This window comes from Tenrec ecaudatus, chromosome 3, assembly GCF_050624435.1.
Source record: "Tenrec ecaudatus isolate mTenEca1 chromosome 3, mTenEca1.hap1, whole genome shotgun sequence".
In the NCBI taxonomy this organism is placed as follows: domain Eukaryota; kingdom Metazoa; phylum Chordata; class Mammalia; order Afrosoricida; family Tenrecidae; genus Tenrec; species Tenrec ecaudatus.
The window spans coordinates 151,389,399-151,409,875 of NC_134532.1; the positions used below are offsets into that span (position 1 = coordinate 151,389,399).

The 20,477-nt window shown below is 44.9% G+C and overlaps 1 protein-coding gene, 1 non-coding gene and 1 pseudogene across 5 annotated transcripts in view; 1 reads left to right on the forward strand and 2 right to left on the reverse strand.

Moving 5' to 3' along the window:
* Window positions 1-5,291: 5,291 nt before the first annotated feature.
* LOC142444022 (U6 spliceosomal RNA) lies at window positions 5,292-5,395 on the reverse strand. Its single transcript, XR_012783713.1, has one exon. It is a non-coding gene; the product is annotated as a U6 spliceosomal RNA (small nuclear RNA).
* A 7,316-nt stretch (window positions 5,396-12,711) lies between these two features.
* Window positions 12,712-18,359, reverse strand: LOC142442840 (melanoma antigen preferentially expressed in tumors pseudogene; annotated as a pseudogene).
* Window positions 18,088-20,477, forward strand: part of ANKRD17 (ankyrin repeat domain 17) — a 158,460-nt gene continuing 156,070 nt past the window's right edge. For 2 of the 4 annotated variants that reach the window (XM_075544213.1, XM_075544214.1), the window contains exon 1: window positions 18,107-19,021. In XM_075544213.1, the coding sequence (XP_075400328.1) occupies window positions 18,620-19,021 (402 nt within the window). In that variant the 5' untranslated portion in view covers window positions 18,107-18,619. Of the gene's footprint in view, window positions 19,022-20,477 lie in introns of all 4 variants that reach the window. The other 2 variants (XM_075544211.1, XM_075544210.1) reach the window with 2 other exon arrangements.

The following is a 20,477-nucleotide window of genomic DNA, read 5'->3' on the forward strand; positions in this document are numbered from 1 at the left end:
AATATGTTCGTGTTCCCATGAGATAAAAGCAAACACCTTCTGAGTCCCTCTTCTGGGCAACATAGACACAAACAAAGCTCTTGCTAGATTCGTAGCCATATTCTAAGTGCTAGCAAGTGGGTTGATTGGCTTGATTAAAGAGACTACAGCTGGATTGGCAGCTGTTACTAGAGTCAGTATCTGATCGTATCTATAGTAACATACTATTGTTCCCAAAGACTCATCTGTTTTAAACTCGGTCAAAGGGAACAGACAAAGCAGAAAGGAAAGCAATCCGGACCACTGCCATTGTCAAGTCTTTCACGGCAGCACTAATTTCTGCAGTGTCCCCAGGCGCACAGCACTACTTTTGCTTTACTAATTTTTTAGGGAAGAGTAGCCACAGAGACTTCCACCTGACCCTTCCAGTTATAGACATCCTTGTTCCACGGTTATGAGAGCAGCACAGGCAGGGCAACAATGCACGAGTGAACGGAGAGAGAACGAGAGAATGGGTTTATGAGCCATTAAGAGGCAGACTCTGGCCAAGCCTTCATTTATCGGCTGGCAGCCATAAACAACCATTCTTACTGGTGGATGGCAATGGCATTCTGAGTTCTTGGAGTTCAAATATGCCACAAACCAATGATCAATACCTTTCCCCAGGACATAGATACAATATTGGTTTTAACTATTGATCAGTAACAAATGACTTCAATTTTCAGTGGTTTACTACAATCATGTACTATCGGTTACACACTTATGGATCAGTTGAGCTATACTGGGTTAAATAGGTTAGATCAACATATCCAAATGCCATATGTGTTACTATCAAAAGTCAAGAGACTCACCAGGTTGCCCTTTTTCTTTACTTGTAGTGGGTGAAAGGACATACCTGGATAGATCTATTGATTTTATCTGCCCACACTATATCAAACAGTGTTCCACTGCAACCATAATGTTTTCAGGATCTAATTCCTTACATGTGTACCACCTAGTCCTTCTTCATAATCCAGGGCCCTGGTAGTGCAATGGTTACTCACTGGACTGTAACTGCCAGGTCAGTAGTACAAAAGCATCTGGTGCTCAGTGCGGGGAAGACCAGGCTTTCTACTATGATGAAGAGTTACAGTCTTAGAGACCCACAGGGATGGCTTTGCACTGTACGATAGAGTTGCTGTGAGTATAACCCATTCAATGCAGAGAGCCTTAGATTGAAAGCTCCACTGAAATCTGTCCCCCAAGGGAGGGAGGCCTTGCTGGTATTTCAAATACTATAGCATAGCTTCCAGCGTCAGATCCAACTACTTCGGCATGAAAAATTCTCAGGTTGTGGATAAGCCTTGGGCAATCTGCAAATTCAACCTTCACTGTAGTTCTGCAATTTGAAAAGACCAGACTCTGCATATTATTTTAAGTTATGATTTCCTAAAGGTGCCAAGAGCTTCTTCCAGGCAACTACGGAAGTTCCCTGATTCTCTGACCAGGTCTGGAGTCTAGTTCTAAAAATCCTCAGTTGTCATCTTCTTTATGTAAGCTATTGGGGGGAGGGGCTGGTGGTGGTGGCGGTGGTGGACATAATTAGAAGCGCACAGCTCACTCCATAAACCTTAAATTCCTCATTCGCACCATAGCCACATGATTGGCAAAATGAGTCCTATCCTCCGATGCTAGAAAGCATTCTATTTCTCTAAACCCTCCCAGGTCAGATAAGCAAGGACACATTGTCATTTTCTTTAGAAGATGTTGTCTGTGGCCTGCAAGTACTGATCTACTGGTGGGCTTAAACTGCACACACTAGAATTTACTCTAGTTTAAGCAGAAAGGATTCTGTTACAGGGCATTAAATGGTGAAAAGAATCGAAGAATGCACGGAATGGCTTTAAGTGAGTTTCCAGAATCAATGCTCAGAGCCACACCTCAGAACTGAGCCACCAGAGGAGCGCTTGCTCTTGCCAAGACCAGGAAAATGACCGTCAGATTTCAGTTGTAGCTAGAACATGTGCCTCCAACAACCATTTCATCTTTGTTGCTAGTGTTTGCGTGAAAAACCATGCCACCTCTACTACAAGTCTATGTTTCAGAGATTTCTACCCAAACCTGTACCAGTAAAATGGATATCTCCCACATCATGCCAGGCTTTTGTGTCTTACATCTGATCAAAAGGAATTCATATCAAATAAAGCTGGACTCATAGAAGCAGCCAAGCTCGAAATAGAAGTTTTTAGGTTTGCACTATCTTGGTGGCATAGTGGTTACTCGTTGGACTGCAATCTGCCTGTTTGATAGTTTGAAACCACCAGCAGCCCTGTGGGAGAAAGACTGGACTTTCTACTTAGTCTTGGAAACTCACAGGGAGTCATTATGAGGCAGCTACAGTGAGCTTTGGTTTGGAGTTTCTAGATAGGAAGGCACACTTGTAAGCAGTAGTGGCCTTCCGCTCCTCTGCTTGAATTGTGTGTCCCCCTGGGTACTACTTGCATGCCTGTAGCATCGAAACCTACAAGCCTCCACCGATGGGTACCAAAACCAACTCACGGCCATCGAGTCAATGCAGACTCATAGTGACCGAGGGTAGAACTGCCGCTCAGAGTTTTGGAGACTGTAACTCTTTACGACAGTAGAAAGCCCCCATCTTTGTCCTGCAGCTGATGGTTTCCAGCTGCAGGTCCCAGCACAATCAGAGGTACGATTCAGGTGATTCCTACAGGTTGCTTAGAACCAATACCTAGTCTTTTGTTGAGCTTTATGAACCTATTGTTAAAATGGCACTCGTAATCAGGGTTCTCCCCACACAACAGCATATTCTAAGTGCCTTTAGTAATGTTCATACTATTCATAAGTATAAAAAACAATCCTTATAATATTTATTTGTTTCATAAAATTTGGTATACCTTTGATGAGGCACTACATTTTTATTGCGTTGTGTTTGTTCTTCAGCAAAGAAACATAGACCGTAAAGAGACAAAGTGCCAGACAACGAGATGGTGGCACACCGCCATTCTTTTCAGCTTTCTGTCATGCTCCAAGATCCCATGAGCTATGAGGACTGAATTATGCAATCCCTGAAAGTGTTCAAAGAGCTAAAATTATTATCAGCACAGTTGCTATTAGTTCAGCAGAAGCAGAAAGAGGTTTTTGTCAGTGGCAAAATTACAACTATAAAGTAGCAATGAAAATAATTTTATGGGAGGGAGGGGGGAAAAAAAGAGGACCTGATGCAAAGGGCTTAAGTGGAGAGCGAATGCTTTGAGAATGATTGGGGCAGGGAATGTATGGATGTGCTTCATACAATTGATGTATGTATATGTATGGATTGTGATAAGAGTTGTGTGAGTCCCTAATAGAATGTAAAAAAGAAAATGATGAGGACAATGAATGTACAGATGTGCTTTACACAATTGATGTATGTATGCATTGTGATAAACATTGTATGAGCCCCTAATAAAATGTTTTAAAAAAAGAAAGAAAATAATTTTATGGTTGGGGGGGCACCACAACATGAGGAACTCTATTAAAGGGTTGCGGCATTAGGAAGGTTGAGAACCGCTGCCTTAAACCCTTTCAATCAGGACACAGCCTAATGACGTCTCCTTGGCGATGTGGCCTATTGATAAGAAATGCTATGGAGGACTGATCTCTTGCTCCTCTCCTTCCGTCTTGCTTGGATCCTGCTTGCTTGGCTGCTTTGACTGGCCACCATTGCGACCCGCCTATCCTGGGAGCTGTTAGTACCCTGTCCAGTTTTTTCTACTGACTTTGCAGGCATTAAACTCTGCACCTACGAGACCATAATCTCCCAGCCGCTTGATTCGTCTTCCTGCTTCATTGGCCAGCAGCTGCAATGGTCTGGAGGGGGCTCCAGCTAGCATCTGACCCATAGACTTGAGTATATATATAGTTTGTTTCTCAAGAAAGCTCAGCCTAACACAGTTGGGTTTTCCAGAGAAGCAATACCAGTTACATATACACATAAGAAAGAACTTTATATCAAGAGAAAGGCCCCTACTCCACAGATTGACCAGCCCCGTCTAGCTCAAGTGTGGGGGTCAGATGCTAAACTGGAGTCCCATTTAAACCCAAGCAGATCCTGAGGCTGGGAAGCAGAAAGTAAGATGAACCTGATTGGCAAGAAGATGAAGTAGGAAGACCACAGTTGATAGATGCAGAAGCATAGGGACTGGTCAGACGATAGGCTGGGCTGGCTCCTAGGGTCAGTAAGTGTTATGGCGTACAAAGCACTGGCGGTAGATGCAAAGATGCAGCATCCACTAGCAAGGAGAGAGAGAGTGTTCTCCACAGCATCTATTTCTATATATGAACTAAGCCACACTCTCAGGGAGACATCATCTGAGACCTGAATAAGGGGTTGCTATGCTACACAGGACAGCCTGGGGTTTATGTTCAGTACTTCTAAGGATCTGGGCCCAGCCAAGTTGACACAAAACCTAATTATCGAGTATGTTGAGCATATCTGTTCATGTCCTATGTCTATTTTAAAAAATTGGATTTTTGTCTGTTTGTTGTTGAGGTGTTGACGTGTTCAGTAAATTGTAGCACTTTGTCCCTTGTCAACTCTGCTATCGCAAACTTTATTCCCGGCTGTAGGGTCTCTCTATTCTTTTGGAGAACTATTTTGATGAGTATAAGTGTTTAGTTTTCTGGAGGTTCCAGCTGTCTGATGTATCTTCTGCTGTTTGGAAATTTGCAGTTATAGATGACATACTACTTATACCATTAATTATAGCTTCTACGTTTTCCTCATGCTTTTTATTTCATGATCATTAAAGTTTTAGACGCTACATTTAGGTCTTTGATCCATACGGAGCTGGTTTTTGTATACAGTGCCAAGTATGAATCCTGTTTCACTTTTCCGCAAATAGATATCCCGTTTGGCCAACACTACTAGTTAAAGAGACGATCTTTTCACCATTTAATGGATTTAAGCTCTTTGTTGAAGATCAGCTGTCCACAAGTAGATTAATTTACTTCTGGGTTCTCACTTCCCTCCCAGTGATCTGTGCGTCTGTTATTATACCAATACTAGACTGTTCTGACGATCATGGATGCACAGGAGGCTCTGAGGGCAACAAGTGTGAGGTCGACTACTTGGTTCTTCAATCACTGTTGTGGCTGCAGTGTTACACATCTATATCACAGTGGGGAGTACTGGCATTTTCAGGGTGAAGTCTTCCCATGAGCATGGTATGTTCTTCTATTTATTCAGGGCTCACTGGTATGTTGCAGTAATTTTTGTAGTTTTCTTTGTGTAAGTCTTTTACTTACCTACGTTGGTTTATTCTTTTTTTAAAAAAAATAGAGAGCGCTTCATGAATTTGGTGTCGTCCTTGTGGAGGGGCCATGCTAATCTTCTCTGTATCATCCCATCTTTTTTTTCTTTTAATGTGCTGCCTAAGTGAGCACAAGCATTGGTTTATTCGTGAGGACTTCATCTTTCCAAGAGATGTTCCAAAGGCTCATCTGAAAAGCAAAAATTTCAGGAAAACTCACATATCACTATTGGAGGAGTTTACTTTACTTTTGGTGGTCCAAACAAACAAGGATAAATGACCAAACTAATTAACACAAAATGCAATGGTAAATTGTGGGTGGGTTTTTTTATTTTTGTAGTCACTAAGAGTACAGGCACTTGTTATTTGTAGATTATTCTTAGCATATTTTCAACCCCTGGCTTTCTATTATTATTTTTTCTTCCATTTTTTCCACACCTAGTAGTACACTTAGAAAAATCATACTGATTTTAATTTGAGCTTAATTAAACTGTAAGTGGTGAGATATATTTTTGAGCAGAAGAAAATCCAACCATAAAGATAAATTTATTATCCAAATGATATAACCTGATTGTGAATTATTTATGCAGCAACTTTGTACTACTGAAGTGGTCAATAGTTCATTATTAGTTATTCTAGGCTGCCAACTCCTTTGCCCTCAGCTTATCCATCTCTTTCTTGGCTCTGCTTCCAGAACAAAGGACTGAAAAAAATATTAAATAACACAGAAGGGCTAGTGTGTCTTTGTTACCTATTAACGAATAGATTATTGATAATAGAATATGTGAAAGATGATAGAAACTAAATTAAGACAATGTCTGTGGGGGCAAAGATAAGGAAGTGATTACTTATAGATATATGAATGAACCTAGAACAAACAAAATTTGCTAAGTGTGGATCTATTTAGGTTGGATATAAAAGTTAAAAAAAAACATTAGCGAGGGTGGGGTGGAAAGGGGGAACTGATTACAAGGATCTACATATAACCTCCTCTGGGGGATGGACAACAGAAAAGTGGGTGAAGGGAGACATTGGGCAGTGTAAGACATGACAAAATAATAATACTTTATAAATTATCAAGGGTTCGTGAGAGGGGGAGGGAGGGAAATAATGAGGAACTGATACCAAGGGCTCAAGTAGCAAGCAAATGTTTTGAGAATGATGATGGCAACAAATGTACAAATGTGCTTGACACAATGGATGTATGTATGGATTGTGATGAGTTGCACATGCCCCCAATAAAATTATTTTTAAAAATAAAATAAAACTTCCCTACTAAAAAACAAAAACATTAGCATTAAAATTGTGATTGAATTGGTCATCCTGAAGATCCTGGGTGTAAGACAGTAGATTGTTAGCTTAACAATGGTAACTGGAAATTAGATTTTTAGGGAGAATATATCAAAGTGGTGTTGCTACATGCCTCTGACTCATAGATACTATAAGCTGTAGTATCATAGACACAGAACAAAATCAGTGCCCAGTCCTGTGCCATCCTGACAGGTGTTATGCTTGAGCCCACCCTTATAACCACTGTGTCAATCTCTCTTGTCCTGACAAACCATGCTTTCTTCTAAGGAACATTCTGGCTATACTTGGTTCAAGAGAGAGCTGTGTGTTCTTTTGGCAGTCCGTGATATTTTCCATCTTTTTTTGTCAACACCATAATTCAAATGTGTTGATTCTTCTTTGGTCTTCCTTGTTCATTGTCCAACTTTCACCTGTATATGAGGCAATTGAAAATATGTGGGTTGGATCAGGTGCACATTTGTCCTGAAAGTAACATCCTTGTTATTCAACACTTTAAAGATGATGGTACAACAGATTTACACAATGCGATGTGTACTTTGATCTCTTGACTGCTGCTTTTACGAGCATTGATCGTCAAGGGAAACTTCAACCCTTTCTGCATTTGTCATGATGTGACCTATTGGTCCAGTTGTGAGGACTCTGGTCTTCTTTACACGGAGTCACAATCCATACTGAAGGCTGTAATCCTGGGTCTCCATCAGCAAGCATTTCTTATTTTTTTCTTTTTAAATCATTTTATTGGGTCTCTTACATCTCTTATAACAATCCAATCATCAATTGTATCAAGCACATTTGTACATATGTTGCCATCATCCTTTCCAAAACATTTTTTTCCTACTTGAGCTCTTGGTATCAGCTCCTCATTTTCCCCTCCCTCCCCATATTTCCACCCTCTTGAACCCTTGATAACTTATAAATTAATATTATTTTCATATTTTATACCGACTGGTTTCCTTTCCCCCATGGTTTCTGTTGTTCATCCCCCTCGGGAGGGTGGTTATGTGTTGATGATTGGGATCGGTTCCCCCTTCCTCCCCTCCTCTCCCCATCTTCACCCTGCCCTCGTGGTTTCACTGTTTCCATGGATGTTCCTGGATTCCGTGTAGATGCTGTATCTTGTAGCAGTCAGGAACCATAGGCTTTCTTCACATGAGCGTATGCTCCCGTTTGGTCTTCAGTGATAGTGCTGGGAAGGTGAGCATCGCATCACAGAACGCCAGATTATTAGAACAAAGTGTTCTTTCCTTGAGGGAGGACATGAATAGAGGCCCCATGTCTGTCTGCTATCCTAATGCTTCACCTATAAATATATGTATGTAGACCTATATCCCTATCATTATATTAATATATTTACTTATGTATTTTATACCTCTATAAAGGTCTTTTGCCTCTGAGTTCTTCCCTCTTTCCTTTGGTCCCACTATCATGTCTGACCTTCATTCAGCTCTCTGTACTTCTTCCAGGCTATATTACACTTGATCGAACCCAACTAGACATTGTACGTCCTCCTCGCCATCAATTCTAGATCTCTTGTTGCCTTGTCCCTGGTTTTGTTGTCTCCCCACTCTCTTTCACCCACCTCCTCCTCTACTCTGTCCTGACAGGAACCATCGGTGCTGTTGTTTTCTACTAGGGATTGTTTCTCCTGCCCATATTATGTAGACATGAAAAAAAAACCCAAAAGATTAAAACAAAAAAATAGCCTACGAGTATTCTGGGTCTGTCTGCTGATTCTCAATATATATTTGTGTAAGGAGTAAATTACATTAGGAATGATGGTGCACACAATTAGTGGTATATACAAGGAATGAAGAGCTTAAGGGCGCCCTAGTTGATAAGGTCCTTGGTCAATTAGTTTGGTGGTTTGGTTCCTGGAAAGCTCCCCTCCATTTTTCACTTGCCAACACTAGAGGATACTGGAATCATAAATCTTTGTTGACAAAGATGGTGTTTCTGTTAGTATAATTCTTAGTTGACTGCTGGTCACTTTGCATTTCAATAACTATAGTTTGGAAACCGAAAAAAAATGACTTCTTTACTCCCTCAATGTAAGAACCACTTGGTTCTATTAAACTGGAATTCCAAGATGCTCACTTTCCTGATAAGACTGCTGAAGACACATGGGTGCATAAGCAAATATGGTGAAGAAAGCTGATGGTGCCCAGCTATTAAAAGATATAGTGTCTGGGGTCTTAAAGGTTTGAAGATAAACAAGCGGCCATCTAGCTGAGAGGCAACCAAGCCCACATGGAAGAAGCACACCAGCCTGTGTGATCACGAGGCATCGAAGGGATCAGGTTTCAGGCATCAAAGAAGGAAAAAAATCATATTATTGTGTCCTCGCCTTCCTGATACAATCGCTGAGGACAAATGGGGGCATAAGCAAGTATGGTGAAGAAAGCTGATGGTGCCAGCTATCAAAAGATATAGCGTCTGTGGTCTTAAAGGCCTGAAGGTAAGCAAGCAGCCATCTAGCACAGAAGCAACAAAACCCACATAAAAGAAGCACACTAGCCTGCGTGATCACGAAGTGTTGAAAGGATCAGGTATCTAGCATCAAGGAACAAAAATCACATCATTTTGAATGAGGTGGAGTGTACAGTGGGGATCCAACGGCCATTTGTGGGCAACTGGACATCCACTTACAGAAGGGTAGTGGGGAGGAGATGAGCTGGTCAGGGTGCAATGTAGCAACAATGAAACATACAACTTTCCTCTAGTTCTTAAATGCTCACCCCCACCACACACCCACTATCATGATCCAGTTGCTCCTTACAAATCTGGCTAGACCAGAGGATGTACACTGGTACAGATGGGAACTGGAAACACAGAGAATACAAGATAGATGAACCCCTCAGGATCAGTGGTGATACCAGGAGGGTAGAGTGAAGGTGGGGTAGAAAGGGGGAACCGATTACAGTGATCTATATATAATCCACTCTCTGGAGGTTGGACAACAGAAAAGTGGGTGAAGAGAAACGCTGAATAGTCTAAGCTATGGCAAAATAATAATGACTTGTAAATTATTCAGGGTCGATGAAAGAGGGAGGAATGGGAAGGGAGGGGAAAAATGAGGAGCTGATGCCAGGGGCTCAAGTGGAAAGTAAATGTTTTGAGAATGATGAGGGAAACAAATGTGCAAATGTGCTTGATACAATGGGTGGATGGATGGATTGTGAGAAGTGTTGTACTAGCCCCCAATAAAATGATTTAAAAAATGATTTGTAAATCTGTTTTCTGCCCCTTAGCAGTGGGTTGCGATATAGTGTCTAGGCTCTGCCCCAAACAAACATGTGTTTCTATTTTAGCCTTTGTAGCCACGATTTTAAGAAATGAGTATGAGGGCGACGCTGCCGGATCATCTCTTTCCCCTTCTTTCAATTTGTGTATAAGTGGTGGTTGTTGGTGTCAGGTGCTCTCAGGTTGGGTCCAGCCTTAAGAACTACCAGGCACTGCCTGGTTCCAGCCGTCTTTACAATTGTTGTCGTGTGTGAGCCCATTGTTGCAGCCACCGTGTCCAGCCGTCTCCTTGAGGGCCTTCATCTTTTTCATGCTTCTGTACTGTACAAAGCATCATGTCCTTCCCCAGGAACTGGTCTCCACTGACAACAGGTCTGAAGTCGTAAAGACTAAGTCTTGCCATCCTTGCTTTTAAGGAGCACTCCATGTATCTGTGGCTGAAATGCCCATGATTGACAGAATTTAATCTATTATCTCAGTGTGGTCAAAGGTTCTTCTCTCAGAACCTGTGAATAGTGTCTTTTTCTCAAGAGCTTTCTCCATCCAATTCATGAACTTATACCAAAGCTTCTGCCATGCACTTCCCTCACTCTGTATGGCAGAGGGGGGAGGGGGAAAGTCCCAGGAAAGCAATTAGACTTTTATACTACAAGCCATATTTAAGTCCCTCTTAAGGGAATATTTCTGTAACAACTTTTTCCCTGTACTCTGGTTGTGTTCTGGCTCAAACAGCATTCTCTTCATTTTCATTTAGGTTCTCATATTCAGTGCACTGGCCACACGGAATTCACAGACTATATTCAGGATTAAAGGGTTTATTAAGGAAGTTAACAAGTTGCAATGCAGGTGGAAAATGCTCAGGATATAGTTATTGAGTCAGGATATGTTCTACAATCCTTCGGGGCTGCTAATAAATTCCCAAAGGCCATGCCACTCCATTCTAAGTCTCAACATGAAGGCATTCAACTCAAGTTCGATGGTCAGTGACACCCCTCCCGAATTAAATGCCCAGAGGCACCCCACTCCAGGAAGCCGCAAACTGAAGGCACACAGCGCCACTTCCTTGGGTCAGTGAGCCAACCCCCCCACCCCTCCAATTAAATGTCCAGAGGCACCTCACTCCACGGAAGCCAGCCTACTGGCTTGTGCAAGGAGCATGTAAAGCTGTTTTACTTGATGTGTGGCCTGGGGAGCCCACCACTGACTCATGCTCTGATTCAGGCTTCTCCTCTCCTCTTGCCACCGTGGTTTCCTAGATCACAGTTCACTGTACAGGAACCCTGGAGTACAGAGGACCAGTTCCTTTCCTGGCTCTTGCTGATAGTGAGAACCTTCTTGTCCCCAAAGGGTTCCTTTTTATAACCAAACAGGATAGCAATTCAGTGAAGCCTGTTAACAAGGATACAGGTGAATCCTATCAGTGTCTTCTCCCACCTTGTTACCCAGATCCATGCAGGAAAAAAGGTCATTTGGTGGGAGCTACAGAGACATTGGCTAGAAGAAACATAATAAGTAATTCACTGCCCCTGCAATGGTGAGACGGCCTGAACATCTCTGCTTAAACGCAATCTGCTGTCATTTTAACTTGCTACTAGCTTCCCATGTTACACAGACTTCCAAGCGGGGGAAAGGGAACAAGCTGCAAGCTCCTCCTGTTTTCAGATCCCTAAATATTCTAGCAGTTTCTATCCCTTACCCCTTGGGGATTCAGCCCTGAGGAGAGAACCAGGAAATTTCACTCAATTCATGAGCTATGAGTTTGGCAGTAGTTTTGTTTTTGAAGTTTTTCCTCCTCTTGTAAGAGAATGTGTCTGTTTTCCTATAATAATTTATTTTCAGGCAGGTTCTGTCACACAGTGAGAAAAGGTCAAAGGCAATTTGTCTTTGCTTATAATTCCAGAGTCTGTGTCACTTTCTCCATACTTGGCATTAAGCTGTTAACTGCCAGGTCAGCTGTTTAAACCCACCAGGAGCTCTGAAGACGATGTTGTTTTCTGCTTCCAGAAAGACTTACAGCCTCAGAAACATTAAGGATCAGCTCTACTCTGCCTGCAGGGTCACTCACTATGTGTCAGGATCCACTTGATGGCAGTGAATTTGGTTTTGGAGTTTTGTTTTCCATACTGCTGGCTAAAACTGAGAATGGCATTGATGCCATGACTTTGTTAACCTGTCCATATACCTGAACCCCATTACTGTGACTGGGGAGTAAGGGTCCTTTGTGGCCTAGCAAATTATGGTAAGGTAATGAATGGATAGCTGCAGCAAGAGGAAGGGGTCAGGGCCATTTAGTTAGGATAGACCCTCAGACCCCAGGGCCTTAACTCTAAAGAATGCAGGTGTACTCCACAGGTGTACCTAATCTGCATTTTAAAAAAAATCAGTACTTCCAGCTTCTGGCTTCCCTAGCACAGACAGATCTTTCCAGGTTGCAGTGGAGAGGAGAGAGCTTGGAGGACTGCTCATGTAGTTTTTACAGGTCAGATCTGGATTAGAAGCCCATCACATTTCATATTCCCCTGGTTAGGACTTAATGGAGACATCTAACTGGTCCCCCTATTTGCAAAGGAGAATCGGGAATCGAGTCATACTCTGTGCCCAGGAAGAAGAATCTCATCTGCAAGAATACACTATTCTGGCCATTAAATATTTTCCCTCTTCCCACACATATAACTCATTCTACCCAAGAGAGACAATAGAAAATTCCATCTCCTCACTGGATCAGGCTAAAAGTTATGGATTTGGAAGCAGTGTGCAATTGTCTTGGTTAGATCCAGGTGCAACCTACAAACACAAAGTGTCTCTATTACTATTCCCTGAAGGAGTCCTGGTGGTGTAGGGAGTTACAGACTGGACTGTAAACCACAAGGTCAGCAATTCAAATCCACAAGCTGCACTGAAGGAGAAAGGACAATTTCTGCTCCCTTAGACTTAAACCCATGGAAACCAAAGGATCAGTTCTACTCTCTTCTATAGGGTGGCTATGGACCAGAATGAGTTTTGGGGTGGGGAGCTGTTCTCTTCAAACCCAATGGCACATTAAAGGCAAGATAGCTTTAATATTCACTCCCTCATGGGAGTGATAAATGACTGACACTAAGCATTACTGATTCATAATAATGATAAAATACCGAGCATCTGAAAAGTGGAGGAAGTGTTGATGGGATCTCAATTCAACTCTTTATCAGGAACACCTTTGTCCATTATTCTGAATGGCGCGATCGATACCAACCTCTGAAATGTTCTTATTTGTTTATTTTTCTCCATGACCACATCATGTGTATTAGGAAGCTTATTTTACACTCAATTTTCTATATATTAAAACTTGGGTGCCTAACAGTTGTTTTAATATGTGAATAAAGATATTTCACCTTGTCTCATGGTTTGTGTACTAATAAAATTTCTTACATTTCCGACATATTTGTTTCTAGTAAAAATACCCCAAACTCTTGTAAATTTGATGTCTGATTTACTTCCTTGTTTCATGCCAGTTTCCTTCAAAATGTATTTTGGCCACCTTGAAGCCACCTGAAATAAATGAACTTGGATCTAATATTTGTTGCTGTATTAAATCATAAAGGGAACTGTATTCAGGTCTCCTCGTTTCAGTTTTACTGTTCATGTCTAGAAATTCAGCTTTTTCAATTCTTCCACATACACGTCCCTGTATACTTTCTAGTCCCTCTATTTCTGCCAATCCTTTCCTGAGTGTATTACTAACTTGTAAAACCTTCTTAAAGGTAAAATGCAAACGGCAACAAAATACCACTTGGCTATTTTCAAGCATTTCCTTGGCACTTCCCTTATCAACAGATATGTGGTCTCCTTGTCAGTAATCTTAGGTGACAGAGTTACCAATTACTTTGTCCCCAGTATGCAGTTTTCTTTGTTTTTTTGTTTCCCTACCACTCAATTTCCAGAGAAGTTACAGTCGTTCTCTCTCTTTTTTTTTTTTTTTTGCTTTGGAAACAGACGTTTATTGTCCCCTATTGCAAGTGGTAGGAAGCAGAAGTGCAGGGCACAGTGATGGGCAGTGGGTTTCTCTCAGAAGGCGGGGGAAGGTCTTGCTGGGATGCCACTCCAGGAGCCTGCAGTACTAGAAGACCTCCACTTTTCCTGACCTCTCTGTTACGTCCTTCTTGCATGTGCCCCGGGCAGGGGCCTTGGTTTATATGGATACGCTGTGCTCTTGGCTGTTGGATCTTGATGGGGATCCCCATGGCCCTTGCCTGATGGTTGATTGGCCTTTGCATCCCTTGTCGACTATGGATGGAAGGCAACCAAGGGTGGACTTCAGTCATGCAGGTCACATCAGATATATTCTTTAAGACATGCCCCCAACGTCCCTCTTATTCCTAGCAAACATGACCTAATCCTCAGGGACCCAACCAGAACCTCAAGGATATAGGAAATACTAGTCTTTCAAAAATGGCACTTAGATACAGAAGCCAAAGGTAGGGCTGAATTGACCAAGAAGAAGCTTGTGGCATTAACTGTCCAGATGAACACAGATTACATCACAAACTTCATGACACAGTCTGTAAGTAAATCCTACTGAGTGGGATTTGTTGGGTGGCAAGCTCAGCCTCAGCTCCTCCATCACCTCTTCAAGTGCAGCCTGCTGCAGTGTTCCTTGGGGGCCCACATAGCAATGCAGAGGGACGGGAAGCTGGAGAAAGGTAAACTTGCACCTTGGGACAGTGTGAACCAGCAGGTCCTGCAGGACAGCCATGGACACTGGGTTTCCGCAGAGCTTCAAGGTTCTCAGCTGAGAGCAGGCACTCAGAGCAGGCAGCAAGTCTCTGAGGTCAGAATCCTGGATGCCAGAGTCAGCTAAATCCAGGTGGACCAAGGTGGCTGAGACCCTGGTCAGCAGAACCGAGAGGAATGCATAACTGAGACCATCCCTGAGCACGCCACTGAAATCCAGGGACATTAGCTGGCTGGTGCAGGGACATCAGCACAGGTAGGTCAAGTCGTCATCCAACAGCATGCAGTGACTCAGGCAGAGCGTCTCCAAGGGGGTCTGCAAGCGTCTGAGCAGCTGGTGGAGGCGGTTATTGAAGAAAACGACAGAGTACAGGCTGAGGTGCTGGAGCTGAGGGAGCCTGAGGAGCTGAGAGGTGAATTGGTCAAGTAGGTTCTCCACCTCGTCCTCCTCCCTGGGGAGTGTGCAATACAGGCTGCATTCAGAGAGAAAGAGTGTTTGTATCTGGATCATCCGGGCCAGGTAAGGAGCCAGCCAGGTGAGGCTGTGCAGGTCCCATCTGCCATGCACTTCCACCTCCTGCACAGAGTCCAGAGGCACCATTTCCAGGATCTTCCCAATGACAGGAAGTTGCGGTGCATCCCCAACAAACTCCACCTTGCTACAGCACAGGAGAAGCAAATCCTGCCTCTGCTTGACTCTTTCAATAATGAAAGTGAGGAATTCACCTGGGAGTCCTTCCTGAAAGCACAGGTCTATGAGCACCTGCACAGCGGTCAAGTGCTGAGGCTGCTCCACCAACATGGATTTGTTCCCCTTGTGAGCCTGAATTCTTGGCCGGGTGACCTCTGACTCTTGTGGTGAGGTCACGGAGGCACTAGACTGGGTTCCTGCCCACACATTCCAGAAGTTGGTGCCGGTATTCATGCGTAAATCCAGCACTTTCAGTTTGCATCTCCTGGGTCGAAAATTGTGGGCAAGCAAGATATCCACCCCATCCAGTGCAGCCTTTAAGATGTCGTGGGGAGACTTACACCCCTCCAATAGAGTCCCCAGGGGAAGGCACATGAAGGGCCAGGCTCCCACCATGGCCTTCACCGTCTCTCTGTGTCCCCCGAGAACAGCTTCCACGAACAGGGGTGGGAAGAGTTCTCGAAGCAGCCAGTCCACAGCATCGATGGCTGAGGCCTCATCCTGCAACACACCCTGTATGGCCAGGTCCAGGAGCCTGGGTGGGTTCCTGCTGCTCATGCTGATGAATCTGCTCCAAGAGCGATCCTGACCTGTGTCTGGGAACTGGGTCTGGGAAGCGGGCACAAACTGCAGGTCCACAGAAGCACGTCTGTCCTGCTCAGCTCTCCAGGTTGTAGTCCAGTTGTTCTAGCTCTTGTAACAGATAAACCCTCAAATTTTTCTCTCATTTAAAAAAAAGTGTTCCTAATTGCTGGGTAGCTTGTTTCCAAGTAGCTCTTCAGTCACTTGGCTTATTCTCTCTTCAACATTTAGTTTATATGGCCACCAAAATCACTGGTACAGTTGATGGAAAAAAATAAGGAAAATACTATATGGGAGAATTTTATGAAGTCTGGAAATGAGCACATCACGTCCATTTGCTTTTTATTTGGTAGCATGCAAGCACGTGGCCACATGTAATTAATTGCAAGGGAAAGGAGAATTTGGTCGAGCTGTGTGCAATTGTGGAGCACGGTGGCTTAGTGGTTACAGGTTGGGCTGCTAACCATAAGTCCAGCAGTTCAAAACTATCAGCTGTCTGGTGAAAGAAAGATGGGACTTTCTACTCTGGTCAAGAGTTACAGTCTCAGAACTCACAGGGGCAACTGTCCTATAGGATTGCAATTAGTTGGTGTGCAAAAGGGGCACTATAAATCAGAGGCAATGATATGGCAAAGAGCTTGGTACGTGCAAAATAACCTGAACTCACTTTCTTACGAGCAGTGGGGTTACTTCAAAGAGAGCCTTGTCTATGGAGTGATAAGTACAAAAGTTAGACTGCAGGGAATTGACAGGTGAACTCAGGTTAACAAAACAAGCAACAAAATCTTCAAATAAACTTGGTTATACACTTGCCCGTTACAGGCAGATAAGCTAAAGAAGAACACACATGAAGGGCTGAAGATAGAAAAGATAATTAATGGAGGAAAAAGAGGGGGGGATTGAACTAGATAGGAATGGTGAGTTAATCTTACATAAGAGGAGAGAGTTTCTTCTGATATTGGGAAAAAGAAAGACTAGGGAGTATTTGCTTTCAGCATTCGGAGAATTGAGTTTTGTACCTAGTAGTCTCAATCTTCTGTAAAGCACTAAGATGATATGGGGCTACGGTTAAATGCTGTAAGGATTCTGCTGGAGCAGGAACAAGAGGTGTTTAAGGATATACAAAGCAGAATGGAGGGATCCAGGTTAGGTTATAGAATGTAAATCCGCAGTGGTTAGGATACACAGTGATATTGTTTTACCCTGGAACTCAGCAACTACTGCAGGAGATAACAGGCAGGTGGTTAACATTTTGATTTTTCCATAGCACCCAATACACTACAAAGCTGCTGAATGCCAAGATTTTGATTTCATGAAGTACTTTACACACAGTAGGCGCATGATGAGTATTTCCTTGAATGAATTTATTCAGTCATTGCCAATTCGGTCATGGTACTCTGCAGAATACGGGCAGCTGCCCACAGTTTTGATGAGAATGCCAGAAGAAAAAAAAAACCCAAACCTACAAAACACATAGTTAAACTTAACATTCTTGCAATCATGTTAACTGTGACATACTCTTTAACAAAAAATTTATGTCTCCGCCAGTACATCTGCTCTTCAGTTTGCTTCATTTCCCTTATGCTCCTGGGTTTGGACTTGACGAAAAAGGAGCATTTCTGAGCTCAATAAACAATAGCACCATTCCAAAGTCTTGGAAGTCTTTCGGACACTAAAAGGGAGCCTGCAATTCCTGCATGACAGTGTCACTTTCCAGAGATTAATAAAGACAACGATGATTGTGAGGATTACATCAGACAAACATTGAGGCAACAAGAGCTAAATCAGAATCATTCGGTGAATCGTAGGCCACCCATCCTTCTTCTCCTTTGTAAACTTTAGAGCCGCAGTGTTTTAAAATATCGATTCCAACTCCTTTGTATCACACACCAGGAACCCCAGTTTCTGGAAGTCTAACATCCAAAGGCTCGTTCCTTTACAAGATCAGATCTTTGGAAACCCAAAGCCTTGATTTATGGTTTGGAAAAGGCCAGGAATTCAACGAGAACTCCGTGCAGCAGCCCAAGAGGCCCCAGACTCCCGGATCTGGTCGATCCAGCCTCCAGCTAACAAAGTATGGACCGCGCTTCAGCAGCAACTTCCTACACGTGGCCCGAGACCAGCTCTCCCCGGCGTCCGAGCCCGCTTCTTTCCGGTCGCGCGGCCATCCCCACCCGCTTGACTAGGCTAGCCTGCCCTGGGGCCGCCGCCGCCTCCAGCCGCCTGCGCCTGCCAACCACCTGCGCGCCACCGCGCGGGCGCCGGCGGATGACGTCACCCACTTCCGCCGGCGGCGGCGTTCTCGGGACCAGCGAGGAAGGGAGCAGAGAGGGCTGGAGAGTTAGCTGGGTGTGCTGAGGGGAGGGCCAGGGGAAGTAGCTCGGAACGTGAAGCGGTCCCGGAGCTGGCCGGCGCTGGGGCCGTCCCCGCGGCCCCCACTGTCCCTCGGTGCCGCTCCCTCCCCGAGCGGAGGCCACCCGAGGCCCACCTCTTCTCTTTCCAGGCTCTGCTCCTTTGGGACTGCCGACACCCACGTCGGCTTCCACTCCTCTCCCCTCCGCCCCCCCAACCTTTGCTCTCTCACGCTCCTTCCCTCCCTCCCGTCGTCAGGCTCCCCGCCCTTAGTATCGCGAGACGAGGTGAGAGCTGGCGGAGCGGCGGCGGCGGCGGCGGCGGCAGTAGAGGTGACCGAGGCGGTGGCGGCAGAGGCGGCCCCGAGCGCTGTGTCGGCCCCGGTGCGGCCGAAGTCGCGGCAGAGCGTAGCCCCACACTCCCCCCTTCCCCCCCCGCTCGCACCCACCCTCTTTCCCTGGGGATGGAGAAGGCGACGGTTCCGGCGGCGGCGGCAGCGGCAGGAGCAGCAGCGGCAGGAGCTGCAGCGGCGGAGGGAGAAGCGAGCCCCCCGGCGGCGGTAGCGGCCCCCCCCGGGGTGGCGGCGGAGGTCGGCGTTGGCGGCGGGGCGCGCTCGGCCCCGTCTCCTCGTGGGATGGTGCGAGTGTGCGACCTGCTCCTGAAGAAGAAGTCGCCGCCGCCGCCGCAGCAGCAGCAGCAGCACCACAAGGCCAAGCGTAACCGGACTTGCCGACCCCCCAGCAGCAGCGAAAGCGACAGCGACAACAGCGGTGGCGGCGGCGGCGGAGGAGGAGGCGGCGGCGGCACGAGCAGTAACAACAGCGAGGAAGAAGAGGACGACGACGAGGAAGAGGAGGTTTCCGAGGCAAGGGCCTGGTTTCCCAGGAAGGAGGGAGGAAGGGACTGTGCAGGGTAGGGCTGTGGGTGGGAGGGGATCGCGGTGGGACTGATGGCAGTGGGCTGATCCTTCTTAGGGCCCGGGCTTTCGACTGCCCCCATTCTTTCCCCGGCCTTCTCCGCGAAGCGTGGGAACGTGGGGGAGGGTAGCTGACACGTGGGGGTGGGCGGACCGTCCGCAGAGTCCACCGAGTTGGTGAGCAGCACGTTATTCAGAGCTGGCTCACATGGTTAGACGGATGGAGGAAACTGGTTAGATTCCCGGCTTGCACACTCGGGATCCGGGGAGCCGCCTGGGCCACCTTATTCCTGAGCCTGGGGCGGGACCAAAGCTGGCGGGGTAAGATAATAGGAAGAGGAGTCTCGTGGGGCCACGACTAGGGTGATACATTTCTCCCCGTTGTGAGCTGGAGAGGAACATGGTTTTTTAAATTTTTTTTTTTTTGCGGTGGGAAGGTTGTAATAGACTCAGCCAACTATTTGTGTATGAGAGACACGTGAGAGGCTGTACTTTTCCATACTGTGCTCCGCTGCAATTTGTGGGGTAGCTTATCCATTGTGGCTGCTGAAGTAGCCTTCATTTTCGATCTCTGAGGGATTTCAGGTGAATTGGCCTTATATCCCAGTACGACTATAAATAGCTCAATAAACGAGACAAATATAATAGATTGCTACTTGTCCCCACATGCACGTATTCAAATGGCCCCTGAATGAAGAAGAATTGAGCCAGGACTTCTAGTTTTCCAGATAATATGGGAGAACTACAGAGGCTCCTGTGGAATCAGGGTTGGCTGTGCTGAGTTGGCCTAGGAAGGCCTCTTGGTTTGTCCTAGTGCTCTGGTTTCATAATTGTTTATAATTTTTCCTGGGTCCACAGACAGGCGGCGTTGCAGGACCTTACTCCTCAAAGGCAGCCAGCCATACTGCCCCAAAGCTTAGCTAAACATCATGCTGACAGCAAAGTAAGAGTTAGCCATACTAGTTAACTATTTTGTTCACTCCCTGCAATGGAAGTTAAAAAAAATCTTACCTGGGGAAGGAAATACCGGTAGTATAAAGTAGCAGAAGGGAAACAGCTTTGTAGGATGATTATGAAATTATAACAAGGGCTAACCGAGTTATCTAGAAGCACTTACCCTTTATTCTCTTCTACAGACAGATCTCTCTTAGATACAGGACTGTGTTTCTGAAAACTGCCACGTATTTGAACCTGGGCTCTGTTATACTTGTTAGTTGAAGACCATATTTTCTTTTACCCCAGACTGGAATATTGTTATATAAATAGAAATATAGTCACTTTAGTATGCCTACTAAAAAGACGGACATTTCTTGGTATTACTATTTAGGTGATTAGCCTCTAAGGATAGATTTGTATTGATGGATTTATATTGGTTTAGTTGGATATTTCAGGAGAATAATGTATT